General features: G+C 38.8%; 1 protein-coding gene across 1 annotated transcript; it reads right to left on the bottom strand.

The window, feature by feature from the left end:
• Positions 1–11,499: 11,499 nt before the first annotated feature.
• On the bottom strand, positions 11,500–14,071 carry LOC129767983 (spermine oxidase-like). The gene is made up of 3 exons (XM_055769319.1): positions 13,337–14,071; positions 12,719–13,281; positions 11,500–12,651 (listed from the first exon to the last, which is right to left on the bottom strand). The coding sequence occupies exons 1-3, from the start codon at positions 13,946–13,948 to the stop codon at positions 12,396–12,398; spliced, it is 1,431 nt and encodes a 476-aa protein (XP_055625294.1). The 5' UTR covers positions 13,949–14,071; the 3' UTR covers positions 11,500–12,395.
• Positions 14,072–14,762: the final 691 nt, after the last annotated feature.

The raw sequence follows: 14,762 nt of genomic DNA, 5'->3' as shown, positions 1-14,762 counted from the left end.
AATCCTCTAATTTCTGCGGAACGTAAAGCCGGTTCATTATCACTTACTATCAATCCAGGTGTACCATATGTGGAGAATAATTTGAGCAAGGCTTTCCTTATATCTGTAATTGTTCTTGATTTTATAGGAATTAATGTTCCAAACCTGGAAAATTTGTCAATTGCTGATAAGAATATAAAGGGTTGACTCAAAAAAATGTCAATATGCACTATTTCAAAGGGTTTTTTAGTGTGTGGTGTAGAACCAAGATGAATTTTATATGGATGTCTATCATATTTATTGACATTGCATACTTCACAAACTTTAATGAATTGTTGAATTTTGAATTTCATTTTTGGAAAGAAATAACGTTTCGAAATTTGGGTTTTATTTTCCCAAACACCTCTGTGAGCTGATTCGTGTGTTTGTTCAATCACTAGATTTTGTTCTTCCGGCGTTTTTAAATCGATTAAAAATTTTTGGGTAATAACTATTTTGAATGATTTGCATCTGCTGAAATAATTTTTATATACTATCTGTATACTGTTTATCAAATTTTCTGGACAAAGTATGCAATTAACGCGCCTTAGATCCATGTAATCTTTGAATATCCTAATTAGTATTGGGACTCCAAAACCAACCTTAGTTATTGTTCTTCGGAATACTTTTGGAAAAATTTGTTCATATTTGTCAGGTTCATCTGGACCAATTTTGAGAACAATCTGGTTACTAAATGTGTTCAGTGGTAGTTCTGTACATTTGATAAATTCAGAGTCGTCCGTATCAGCTGAGTGCATGCTTATGTCATCAGAGGAATCATTTTCGTTTACATTCAATTCGTTTCGTATTCGAGAAAGACTGTCAGCAACAGTGTTCTGTTTTCCTGGTCGATACTTAATTTCGTAATCAAATTCACTTGAAGAGAGACGCCAATGAACTAATCTGTTGTTGGTGTCCTTTAAATTCAAACCATAAGTAAGGGGTTTATGATCGTTGTACAAAATGAATTTGCGTCCATAAAGATATGGCCGGAAATATTTACACGCCCATACCACTGCTAGAAGCTCCAATTGTGGAGTACTTTTCTTCAGACTTATTCAATGTTCTGGAAGCAAAGGCTACTGGTTTATCGCTTCCAATAGGACCTTGCGATAAAACGGCTCCAATGGCGAAATTAGAAGCGTCTGTTGTCAATATGAATGGTTTTGAAAAATCAGGATATTGTAAAATATCACTTCCAGAGAGAATTGTTTTACATTTCTCAAAAGTAGTAACAAATTCTTTTGAGTGTGTAATCGATTCTCCTTTTCTTAAAGCATTTGTGAGGGGTTTTGCTATTTTAGCGAAATCTCGAATAAATTTCCTGTAGTAACCTAGTATACCTAGGAAACCTCGAAGTTCCTTTTCATTTTTTGGGATAGGCCATTTCCGAATGATATCAATTTTATCCGGATTTGGTTTAACTCCATCGGACGTTACAATATGGCCCAAGAAAGCAACTTCCTTATGAAGGAACTCACTCTTGTCCAATTGTATTTTCAAATTATGTCTCTGAAGAGTTGCAAATATTTTCGCCAAATTGTCAAGATGCTCTGTGAGGCTAGTTGAAAAAACGATGATGTCATCCATGTATACGAGGCAGATGACACCAATATGTTCCCTTAGCACGTTGTCCATTACGCGCTGGAACGTGGAAGGTGCATTTTTCAACCCGAACGACATTCTCAAAAACTCATAGTGCCCGTTTTCGACACTAAATGCAGTTTTAGGAATATCCTTTTTCTCTACTTCGACTTGATGAAAGCCGGAAGCAAGATCTAAAGTTGAGAAATACATACAACGTCCCAACTTGTCGAGAACATCTGTGATATTGGGTATCGGATAACGGTCATCAACCGTTTTTTCATTCAATTTTCTGTAATCTATTACTAGGCGCCACTTTTTGTGTCCGGAAGCATCCATTTTTTTCGGGACTATCCACACAGGTGACGTCCACGGACTACTGGAATGTTGGATGATGCCCTGCTCAAGCATTTTGCAAATCTGTCGCTGTACCTCTTCCCTATGACAAAATGGGTAACGGTATGATTTAGAATGTATAGGCAAATCATCCTTTGTTTTTATTTCATGCTTAATGGCACTAGTAAAAGTAAGATTCTCGCCTTCAATGAAAAATACATCCTCATTTTTATGAATTAATTTTAAAAGTTTGTTTCGCTCCTCATCATTTAAGTGCGAAACTCTAAGTTGCTCAAAAAGGGATTTTTTCATGACTTCGCCTGATGGACATGCACTTCTGTGCCCTGTTTCAAAATTGTTGATCTCTGGTGTCAAAAATGTTTTGTCTAGATTAATCGAGCATGGCTCGTTTGAATAATTTGTAATCACAACACGAGCGTTTTTGTCTGATATACTGTATAATCCGGAATGAATTACTGCTTGTGGTTGAATGAAATAATCACTTTCGAGAAAAAAGTCTCCGTTCTCGGTATCTATTGTGAGATTAATTATTTTAATTTCATTTGAATTTAGATGGACCTTCTTGATATCTGGATATTTTCGAAACATTTTAATTTTTCCATCGGGAAATTGTAGTTCGTTAGTTTCGGTCAGAATATTTGCTTTTACATTTTTCAAGGTTTCATATCCAATTAGTCCATCGAAAAATGAATGGAACCGAAATACGAAAAATGTTTGTTTTTCTATTCCCTTAATTTGTGGGAAAGGATTAAGTTTGGCATATCGATTTATTTTGTGCGTACCGCTTACATTTCGGATGCGCATTGGTGCTGTGATTTTGCATTTGTCAATATTAACGTACTTGGGATCGATGTAATTTTTATTGGCTCCCGTATCGATAAGGAACCGTAGGGGACCTTTTGTTGTTTCAAGTACGATATATGGGATGAAATTATTTATGTTGGTGGCCGTGAATATTCGACCGTCTGAAAATTCAAATCATCAGTTTCGTTATCGTCTTGTTGTTCAGCTATCGGCTCGTTCGTCATTTCTGCAGTATCATCAGTTTGATTTTGTTGTGACCCTGGCATATTTTCTTCTTCTGTATGTTCGTAATAATATTGCTGCTGATCATATTCATGATCATTGAACTCGAGTGGATAATTTTTATTTTCAGCGTTTTCTTCTGGAATTTGGTAATTCGGCCTGTTTATATAATTTACTCGCCGCGATCTTATCGATGGATCAACTTCCATAGGTATTGGCCTTGGTTGTGGTATATGTCTTGGAGCAAATGCATTTTTCTTTACAAATTGATTTTGGGGAAATTGAAGTGTGTTCTGGGGTTTTTGAATGTTAAATGGATTGGGTTTGTATTGGAAATTTTGCTGCTGTGGTCGCGGTGTGTATTGTTGGAAGGGGTTATGGTTTTGTCTCGGGGGAAATTGTGGGAACGGTTTTCTGTATTGGATTGGATATGAAGGGAAAGATTTTGCATTATGGTTTGGTGGATATTGTGAATTAGGTTTCGAGGGAATTGGTGGAGGTTGAGGTTTAGGAGTATATTTCCCAAAATGATAATTCTTTTCTTCTAAGCATAGCCGTAAAGCTTCTTTCATATTTCGGGGAGCTTGCGCACGTATAATTGGACCTAATGGATCTTTCAAGCCTGACAAAAAGACTTTCAAACCCATTTGTTGGTAAAATAAATTTTTGGCAGTTTTTACTTGCACGTTCAGTTCGTTTATATTCAGCAAATTTACTAACAATGATACAATGTGAGATATTTTCCCATAAAAATCCTCAACTGATCCAATTTGACTGATTCCAAAGAGATCTCTAGTAAGAGAAATTTCATCTCTTCGGTCGCTGTAATGAGTAATTAAATTCGATTTAATTTCTCTCCATTCTAAATTTGTGCCGTATAGTTCTAAAACGTTATCGGCATCACCGACAATTTTTGATCTAATGGCTTGGGTCCAAATAGTGTGCATATTTGTTCCTCGCACAGAATCAATTATTGGGATGAGATTTTCGATTGATCGTATGAAGGAGTGAAGTTTTACGGGATTGCCGTCAAAAGACGGTAGGTCCCGGAGAATTTGCGGTGTTTGTAGGGATTTGAGGACACTTTCAATTTGTTGTCCTCTAATTACATTGTTTGCTGCTGCTGCCTGGGCGGCGGCGGCGGCTTCGTTCGCGGCTTGCGCTGCTTGTTCAGCTTGTTCTGCTTGCGCTGCGTGTTCGGCTTGTGCTGCTCGAGCTGCGTTAACAGCTTCGGCAGCGCCTTGCGCTTCAACTCTTAATTGATGAATTAATTCATCTCGATTTGCCAACTCTTGTTGCAAATCGGCAACTTGTTGGTGAAGATGGCTCATTTTAATTATTTTTAATTTTTCCTTAGCACTAGAACACAATCAATAATTTTTTTTCTCGCTTTGTATAATTTGAATATATATTTTGACACTTGTTAACAACGCTTAATCACTTTTTTCGTTAATTTTTTTTATTTTTAATATTTTCACAGTTGATTTTGTGTTAGTTTTCTAAAAAATGGGAAAAGCTTACCTGATTTCCGATGTTCGCTCGGATCCAAGAGCTCCAGTACACTTATATTGCTGTTTCAATGTCCGTTTTGGAAATACACTTCACTTCGGGGTTCACTAAAGTTATCTTTCGGTTCGCGGATTTTTCTCGGTAACGAATTCAAGTCCACGATATTCACTCGCGGGCGCTCGATTGCGATTCGAAAACACGAGATTAATCCGCACGACTGCGCCAATCAAGACCTTCGATGGCCTTTCGGGGTTTTTTAAAAACTACTACTCGACTACGTTCTTCGACGTTTACTACTATAATGCTCTTTATTCAAATTGTTGAAGCCTTTTTAATAACTTCCCTAATCTTGTTTACTAAACTAAGCATACAACGGTCTCGCTGCGCATTCCATCGATAGTTGGGTAGCTGGCGGAATATGACACCTTGTTGACGGAATATCTGATTGTGCGTTATTCGTTGATAGTTGAACGGCTGGCTGGCTGGCTGGTCGCGTTGCTGACGGGATGTTTATTCGTGGGAGGTTTGATGCTGCTGATGAAGCGAGATCGCTTGGGGCGGTTGGCGTTTGTTTCCAAGTTGGGTTGGGTTGGGATATATATATATATATATATATATATATATATATATATATATATATATAGAGAGAGAGAGAGAGAGAGAGAGAGAAGATAGATACGATAATATACAGTGAAAAGAAATCAGAGACTGTATGTAATCAAGTTCGCCCTGTATTCAATCCGACAATGTTGTGGAACTTTAACAACGATACGTGTGGTAAGCTTTCACCATCCGTATATCCAATGTTCCAAATAACATCACACCGAAGAACACATGATTCATACAGCCGAGCGCCATATAGCGCCATAGCTAATTATACAACTCTGGCGAGTTTACAACCCAAAGCTTCCACAACGATATGTGTGATTAACGCCACAAACTATTCGACCATGGGAGCTACAAACTGGCAATACTAATCAAATGTAAATTGCCTTGAATCAACAGGAAAACACAAATTATGAGCGGCTTCTTCCATAATAACATCGAATCGCTATGTAAATGAAGACATTTCCAACCAAATCACTAGTCACTGTAGATCCCTCCACACGCTCAAACGCTTCAGTTTGCGTTCATCATAAGTATAAGTTGAGGTTATGCTTTGAAGAGACTGGACAAATACTAACGCTGTGTTAAATGGTGTCGTAAAACATTATTCATTATCTTCGCTTTCCTTAGTAAGAGTTTCCCAGAGAATTCTGAGGAAGTGTTTCTTTCTGTTTTAATTTAGATGAAAATACCAACGTAGCAGTGAAAAATTCAATTGTACCTTTTTATAAAGTCAACACAAACATTGTTTTCACCAGCAATGCATAGCAATTATTATGGATATTGAAACATTATTCAAAGACCCCACTTCAGAGCACTTTCCCCGCCGAAGGAGACGCCCATATCGAGACTTTACGTACATGGGAATGAATGGTGCGGAAATTTAGCAACCTCTAAAAATGAAGAACAACGCGTAAGCGGAAAGAATAACTTATTACGAACTTTAGCCCAATAATAATAAAGCACCCGACCAAAAGCTGGATCACCCGCCCTGGGAAAGCTGGGATCAGTGCTGTGTCCGCTAATATTCTATAAGCGGAAGCGTTCTCAGCCTGTGGAAAGTTGCACTTCATTCAACAGAACCCACCAATTTGGCCTGATTCATTCATTTCTGCCATAACTATAGAAGGGGTAGGTGTAGAGTCAATGAGTGGAGTGAGTTTGGGTTTACGCGAAATATTCACTCCATTTTCATGAACATGCAAACTTTGATTGTAATGTTCAGAGATTCAAATTTTGCTTTTCCTGTTATGTTTATATTATCGGAATATGTTTGCTCGTCGCTGGCAGCCTCGTTATATTGGGTAAACATAATCAACAGGGCAGGTTGCAGGGCACGGCACTCATTCCATGTTGGATACTTTGAAGGGAAGGTTAGCATGTTCAAAAATATATAGCCGATTGAATATATTTTTAATAAAAATGGACATTCTCACGAAGAAAACAAATAATTACAGCATCAAAACACAGCCCGAATCCATTCCTGTCACGCGTTCATTCGGGGAACTGCCTAACGCGATACTCCACATTTGTAGCCCCAAAAAAGCACCTTCTAAAATTCGGGAGCAAAAAGGGCCACCTGCCCAATCCAGCCATGTACCGGTTGCACAGCGTGTAATTTTTCAGCCAAATTTCAGCTTTTTTCATACGAATCTCGTCTGGAAAAACCACATATTGGGAAAGCTCGCAGGAAGCGAAAAATAAAAGTAAACTCGGGAGAGCGTTTGATAACAACGTGTGTGCACCAAAAGCGGCATGAATTACGGGCTGATGTATATTTCGGCAGTAAATTATAGTCTATCAGAAATTAAAATTGTGCAAGTAGAAGTAGACTGTACACGGGTTTGAAAAATTACTTTATTATTTAGTGTTTCGGGGCTGCGCCGCTCTTTACATGCACTACGAACGAGAGCTATAAATTTCCTGCAATTTTATCTCGGTAATAGCTGCTTAAATGCTTTCACCTTTATATAGCATTTGCAAAACCATCATCGGTTGCAGCGGGGGGAGGAAGGAAGAAGTCAAAAATTGCCCCCCAATTTATTGATTGCAGGAATGGAAGCGTTTCCCGCACAGCATGGTTTCGTGGAACCGCTGTAAATTACTGCTGTAAGATAAGTGATCTCGAAAAATAAGGGATACTCTAGGTAGTTATATTACATATATTGTTTATATAGGTTTTCTGGAAAGTTCCTGCCGCCTCTTATAATGACCAAACCGAGACGCTGATCGTGAATAATCCTTGATACACGACATGTTAATTAGCAAATTCACTACATAGTTATAATCGTTCATCGTTCATTGTTCATGAGCATCAGATAAGCATGGTAACATAAATCGCCAAGAAGTTTGAGGCATACGTTTTTGGAGCGAATTGTGGCGGGTGATGATGGACCATTTACAATAATGTTAGATCATTGGACCATTTACAATAATCACATCGCTAACGCGGAGCCGATCTGGCGTGGAGGTAACATCCATACTTCTCACGCTCAAGATCACGAGTTCAATTCTCACTCCCGACATTCTTCCAAAATGGAAGGTAAAAGTGACGAACCAGCCAGAAGCGTTGAAAGTCACTATAATACAGAAAAAAAACCTCGCTAACGCTCCCAAAAGCATCATCCTCATAGAAATAGTTCACGAATTATACTATGAGGCAACAGAAAATCTTGAATCTGTTGGCGACAATCGCAGAGAAACGAATTTTCAACCGAAGAACACAACTCTCACTGTTGAAAAATTCCTTCTTCTCATCCAGCTTTTAACTTGAGAACAATGCATGAAATCGCGAAAATAGAATAATCTAACAGAAAGTCACCAAGCCCAAAAACACTTTTTGAGATGTTTTAGTTTTTAATATTAAATTAACTTTTCGAGTAAGATTTTTTAACAGCGTACTTAAAATGTTATTTTTCCTAAATGGTTCATTCAAAACTTTATCACACATCATATTCAAATCTGGCATCTGTATTTTGAGTAACGATTTCTTTATTTGTTCAATTATTTTGAATACGCCCTTTCAAAAAATCAGTCGTATTAAAAATTGATCATATGATAAAGAAAATTATGATTTAGGTAGTTTGCATCATAGGTACCAAATAATAATAACAATCGGAGAGGGTCGGATCAGCGGTCAGCTGATTTGAGGTGAAATTGTTCTGAACGAAAGAGCGAAACAATGATTCATAAGAACTGGTTCATTAGCGACTGAGCCGATCATCAAAGTGAATTGCTTTGGCCATCTCTACCCCATGGTTTGGTACGTTTTCACATGTTTTTTTTCGTGTCGGACAAGGTGAGTCAATGCATATTAAGAAATATTATACATTAGTCAATGGTAAGCACCTATTATTCCCAAAGTTTCGACTTATCGTATAGCAATAGACTGATTTGGAACCACTGTCAACAAGATTCTGCGCAGCGATCCCGATCCGCTATCGACAAAATTGCGCGAACTCATTCCGAGCCGGTATCGATCGAATCCTGTGCAGTCATTCCGAGTCGCTATCGACAAAATCCTGCGCGGCCAGCCCGGTCCGCTATCGACAAAATCTTTCAGGGTCATCTCGATTCGCTATCGACAAAATCCTTCGCGGTCATCCCGAGCGGCTACCGACAAAATTTTATGCGGTAATTCCGAGTCGCTATCGACAAAATCTTTCGCGGTCATTCCGAGCCTCTATAAACAAAACCATGCATGGTCGATTCGATCCGATTCGATTCGAGTCATCTGCGTCATCCAGTTACCAACCCGGCCCGCTGCGGAATTAGAACAACAAAAATATCCTATGAAGACCTGCTGATGGCAGTATGTTGTGGATAAGTTTAAGATGTTTTAATAAAATGTTTCAACCACCTTTGGGATGTATGAACATATTTATGAGATTTAACTAACAAAGGTAAGTAAGTAATCGAGGTAAGTCCCGAGCCGTACTTGTACTGCGCTTTCGTCTCGATTCTCATATAATTTTGTTTCCATTTTTCAACAACACGGTCGTCCCGATCCGCACTTTTATCATTATAATTTTATCATACGGTCGTCGCGAGCCGTGCTTTTTCTGCGCGGTCGTCCTGATCCGCAAATAATTTTACTTCCATTTTTACACAGCACGGTCGTCCCGATCCGCATTTTTTCTTTTTCTTCTGTACGGTCGTCCCGAGTCATATCCATTGGTGCGGTCGATTTCTGAAAAGGTAGAAAAACTTAATTTAAAAACGATTGTCCTCAAAGTCCTACATCAAGTTTCCGTGCGTGCCTCTAGGCGTGGTAAACAAATTATGCAACGCTTAAAAAAATGTGGCTTTCACTTCATCGATGTTGTGAGTTTGCGAACTGAATATATTCTGCTTTAACGGGATCGCTTAGTTATTCCACACTCCAGCTAACGATTTCCCTGCATAGAGTAAATGATCTTGGTTTGTCCAGTATAGGGTGTTTTCAAGCAACTACTAAATGCAAATCGATTTTTCTTCATAAAAATCACTTATAATCAAGACGAGTTGGAGTTAGTTGAAAAGCCCCAAGTCTCTAGTTGCTAATACTATCATAAGGCGTTGAGATCATTCAATTTTATATATTTATTAACGATTTTCCTCAGTGAGATATTATGATCATGGTTTGTCCACCTCTGATCAATTTTGAGTGAAGAAAATCGAGTTTTCAAGTAGATGTTGCATTTTTCATTGTTTGAGTTTACTGTCATCACATTGATCCATTCATAATTTAGGCTTTGTTCAGAATATTGTCTTTGTGTTCACCTCAACACACTCAACACAAAGAAACTTTATTTATGCTATGCGCGAAGGACACCGTAAACAAAACAAACAAACTACAGCGCGCCATGTGGTTGCCATAGAAATCATGTGGACAAACCAACATTAGTGAATCGGACAACTCATGATCAGAATTGAGATCATCCAAATGCATTAATTACATGGTTTAGCTATGTAAATCTGACACAAATGGTGTGCAAGCATGATGTTTACAATATTTGTAGGTGTTATAATACAGAAAAGGTCTGAATACGTACCAAATAAACCTCTGGTGGTTGATTGACAGTTAGTTCAAATGAGGGGCGATTGACATCAATAGAAGGTGGATTTTATAAACCTTCAAAACATGTGAATCCGTATAAATATCCTACGAAACTACTGTAAATCACCAAAAAGACTATTTTATTTATATGTTTGGAATCATTTGAATACCTTATTTGACACAGGTGCGCTGAACTAGAGCATTCCAAAAAGTGGACAAACCATGATCATATTTTGGAGTGGACAAACCAAAACAATTTTCCTTACTCTGGATTCTTTTTTACGCGATTTTTTCGTGTGGTTTATCATGTGTGAGAGCATTTACGAGTGTGGTTGTGACGAGCGCGCGCCGTTGATAGAGCAATCTTTTTTTACGTGATTCTTTCGAAATTGTGCGATTTTTATGTACGCGATTTGCTCAAAATTACGCGATGTTTTAAAGCGATTTTTTTTCTGCGCGCATGCATCAGTCGAGTAAAAAAGAATTCGGTGTATTCAGAATGTTTCCTTTCCAGTTCCGAATCCCTAGTTTTGAGTTTTTCATCCATGTGAGATCCGTCATGATCATGAGGAAATATTGAACCTGCCAACTACCGGGAAAAAGGAGTCATCCGACGTTCAACTTGGTTGAAAGCACAGCATCCTGGAGCACTGTAGCAACGAATATTGGGTCGAAATTCAATCGAAAATATCTTTTTATAACGAGGGTTCCGGTCTGGTCTCCATATTTGATTATGAATTATGAACTAACTCAATTATTCCTTGATTCCTTTCTTGACTATTCCTGTTCCGATTTTAAACTGGCTTCAGCTCACACACCCTTTTAAAATCGAGCCCATGAGAAAATGAGTTCGAAGAACAGTGCCTTCTTAAACGAACTGCAACGTAGCGGAAGTGGGGGCATAGTGGTCACTAGAGTGCCAATCGATGTATGGGGAAAAAGTGATCGTCGAATTTTCTTGATTAAACTTGATTAAAAATGTTGATTCCCACGAAAAACTACCCTATGCAAAATATCAGCTCAATCGGACTTCATTAGTTTCACACAGCGGCCAAAGTTCGAGTTTTTTGAAAACCGAAAAATCACCCAAGGAGAAGTAAAGGAAATCGAGGTTTTCGAAAAAAAAATTTGATGCCGAATGTTTTCAAATTGCATGGAACGTCGAGATTGTTATCTGGAAAAAAACATTTTTGTCAAAAAATGACTTTTTGGCACTTGGTCGATTTTGTCTGAAAAGTCTATTTTTGACGAAAATTTTATTTCAGAGATCGTAAATCTCGATAATTTCATGCGATTTTAAGACAATTGGCATCAACTTTTTTTTGAAACGAAGTCCTAATACATGCCTGCTCGTTGTATGTTATTGTTGTTAGTTGTTCGAGGTCGTATACAGGGAAGTTTGAAACGACTGGCGCATCATAATTAGCGTTCAGTCGGGGTTACGTAATTAGTCAGTTTGGGGGATTTCCGTAAGGAAATCCCAAGAGTTGCTGACTAACAAAGCGGAAAAGTGTTAGGTGGAGATTATCTATATGTTATTAGATATGGTATGCGGAAAGTGGTTATGGGAAATAAGTAAGAATGCGGAATTGAGGATGAGGAAAGAATGAGGGTCAGGATGTATTGTGTTAAATTGGAATTAGGGTTAATTAGTATACTACAGTCCGTATGAGCCAATATTTTGCAGAGGGATTTTATCGTGCAAATCAACATTTAGCAGGGAGTCCCGTATGAAAAATCGATATGACGATTTTCATTGGCGCCCTAAACCATATGTTTAGCCTCGCATTCCGTATTCCTCGTAAGTCCCAGAGTGTCGATTTTTGAAAAAAAAATTCGAGTTGGCAGTAGATCTCGACGTTTCATCGACGATTTCGTAACCCCGATTCCGGATGTTGTCTAAGCATCCAAATGACACGCACCTTCATCGTAAACAAACGATAACACACTTAGCACGAACATCGCATACAAAGAGGAAAACAAAAACACATACAGCCGTTTGTCTCTCTCCAGTGCTTGTGACGGGATACGTACATTTATTTTGTTCCGCTACTCATGACTGCTTTGCTCTTCTCTCACAAACACTATTACCCCACTTTTACACGTGGTTTACCTATACTACTACAATGGCTTCCTTTCACCTCCACCTTAAGAAAACTTTATTTTATTGGATTCATTCAAACCAGAGTCTAAAAAATAACACTTGAATTCAGTACCACTCATAGTCAATTCAGCACACTATATGCACATTTTATTTCTATTCTACTGCCGCTTTCTGCTTCCCATAAAACTCTGCAATTCGATCTGCCTCACGCCAGCCGGTTTCAATAGCTCCGTTGACAGTTCCGTAACGACCCTTGTTCGTTGCTTCGCCCGCGAAAAGTAATGCTGGAGTTCCTAGGCAATCGGTGAGCGGGTGTGCCAAATCGTCGGGACCAGTCCCAAGCTGGTCCGAAGCAAGCGAGGGAGATGAATACGTTCCTCGAAAGTTGCGATCCGTGGACCATTTCGACCTATAAGGTGTGAATTCACTTATCATAATATTCGTTCACCACAAAGGCTTTATAATGGTATGATTACCGTAGAATTGAAATTGGTTCCTCAATGTCCTTCGATTTGAAAAACTTCCTCAGTATGAACATTATACCCGCTATCACTTCTTTATCATCGAGCAGCTCCGATTGGCGTCCTTCTTTACCGATCATCCAGGCGCCCAACAGCTTTGGCTGGCGATCTTCTTTATAGAATGTCGATATTCCTTCAGTCCACGCATATTTCGTTCCACGTAACTTTTCCAATTCTTCCGCATCCCAAAGCAACGAAAACGTGTTTCCCATATCGATCCAAAAGGGCGTTTCGAACTCCATAATGATTTTATTAACCGCGCCAAAGTAAATGCCTTGTATGGCATTTTGTTTCATAATAGGTAATTGTGGAGTGAAAAGAGTGGTTATGTTTTCTTTGAGAACACCCAGAGATATTGTGAGGATAACGTGGTTCGCATCGTATTTGGTCCCATCGACGCAGCTAACCGTTAATGGATTATCAGGCCCTTTATTCCAATTGATGTTGGTCACAAATTCATTGAAAACAATTTTGTCATCTAGTGGAATTGGTTCAGCATTTTGAGCTGGATGGTTTTTCTGTAAGATAAAATTGTGAATTACGTCAATGTTCGTTGCAACAACATAAACATACCATCAATAAATCCAATATGCTCTTAGAGCCTTTACCCTTCCAGGTGAGCGATTGATCCCCTTCGCACTCGTTGTACGCCGCCAATCCAGAAGCCGTAACGTTATACCACGAGTCGAATGCGTTGTACCCACGTTGATAATTGTGGTAACACAGTAAAAACTGCTGTACAAGCTCGCGATCAATATCCAAGTTTTTTTCTTCTTGCATCACTTTTATGAACCGCTCTGTTACAAAGTCTCCCACCGTTCCATCATAGGATGCGAACTCATCCGACTCCACAAGTGCTTCTGCAATCACCATTAATCGATCGGAGATTTTCTTCGGCACAACATCGCCGTTGTCTCGAATGAACATGTTTTCCCGGCCAACCACCGAAGACTCCAACAACCCCAGCGGGGCAGCTAGCTCGTGTACGACATTGTTCTTCTCCCCGTGACACCACTGGGCACCAAGATCGACCACATTCTCCCCAAAAGTGACAGTTGCCACACGTCCTCCGATGCGATCAGTGGCTTCAAGAATTTGGACGTTTCTGAAACCTTTTTCGTAAAGTCGCGTAGCAGCGGCTATTCCGGCAGCTCCCGCGCCAATGATAACTATCTTCGCACTCATTTCCGTCCGCGTTTGACTTCAGTCATCCACTCAACCGAGACGCACATATGTTTTATAGCTGATCCACAGTAGCACATTTGAGCACAACCAACGTTGCTGATAAGATCGGATTTATCAATGAAATGTGGTTGGCGAAATGTTAGTGTTCTACCGCGCATCACGTTGAATTGCATGCATCACACGATATTTATCGTAATTAATACGTTCTTTTGTGTTTTGTGGTTTAGAAGAGTGCGTTTAGTTTTGTGGTTTAGAAGAGAAACGTCTCTATTATAATTGATGATGAGACCATTGATCGCGTTCGGGAGATTAAATATCTTGGCGTGATTATTGATGACAAACTCAAGTTCAATACTCACATTGACAATGTCATCAGGAAAATTGCCAAGAAGTATGGAATCTTATGCCGATTGAAAAACGATTTAACTATGTGCAGTAAAATACAGCTATACAAATCAATCATCTCTCCTCATTTAGACTTTTGTTCTTCCATATTATTTTTAGCCAATGATACACAAATATCGAGATTACAGCGTTTGCAGAATAAAATAATGCGGTTGATTCTAAAATGTAATAGATTCACTTCCTCATCTTTGATGCTGGACGCTCTAAAATGGTTATCCGTGAAGCAAAGAATTGTTTATTTAACTATGGTGTTCATTTTTAAAGTAGTTCACGGTTTGCTGCCTCGATATTTGTGTGATCGAGTTGAAAGAGGAAGTGATTTCCATAGATATAACACTAGAAACGCGAATGAATTAAGAACACCTAATTTCTTGTCATGTGCTTCACAAAATTCGTTGTACTTCAAAGG

Source organism: Toxorhynchites rutilus, chromosome 2 (assembly GCF_029784135.1).
Source record: "Toxorhynchites rutilus septentrionalis strain SRP chromosome 2, ASM2978413v1, whole genome shotgun sequence".
Lineage (NCBI taxonomy): Eukaryota > Metazoa > Arthropoda > Insecta > Diptera > Culicidae > Toxorhynchites > Toxorhynchites rutilus.
Note: the sequence above shows the minus strand (reverse complement) of the source record. Positions and strands in the feature narration are given on the sequence as shown.

What these genes read in the sequence shown, in the direction of transcription:
- LOC129767983 (XM_055769319.1), bottom strand. Translation starts at nt 13,948, where the DNA reads ATGAGTGCGAAGATAGTTATCATTGGCGCGGGAGCTGCCGGAATAGCC. An exon ending in GCATATTGGATTTATTGATG is followed by an intron (nt 13,282 to 13,336) that starts GTATGTTTATGT and finishes TTTATCTTACAG; the next exon opens with AAAAACCATCCAGCTCAAAA. An exon ending in GAACCAATTTCAATTCTACG is followed by an intron (nt 12,652 to 12,718) that starts GTAATCATACCA and finishes CACACCTTATAG; the next exon opens with GTCGAAATGGTCCACGGATC.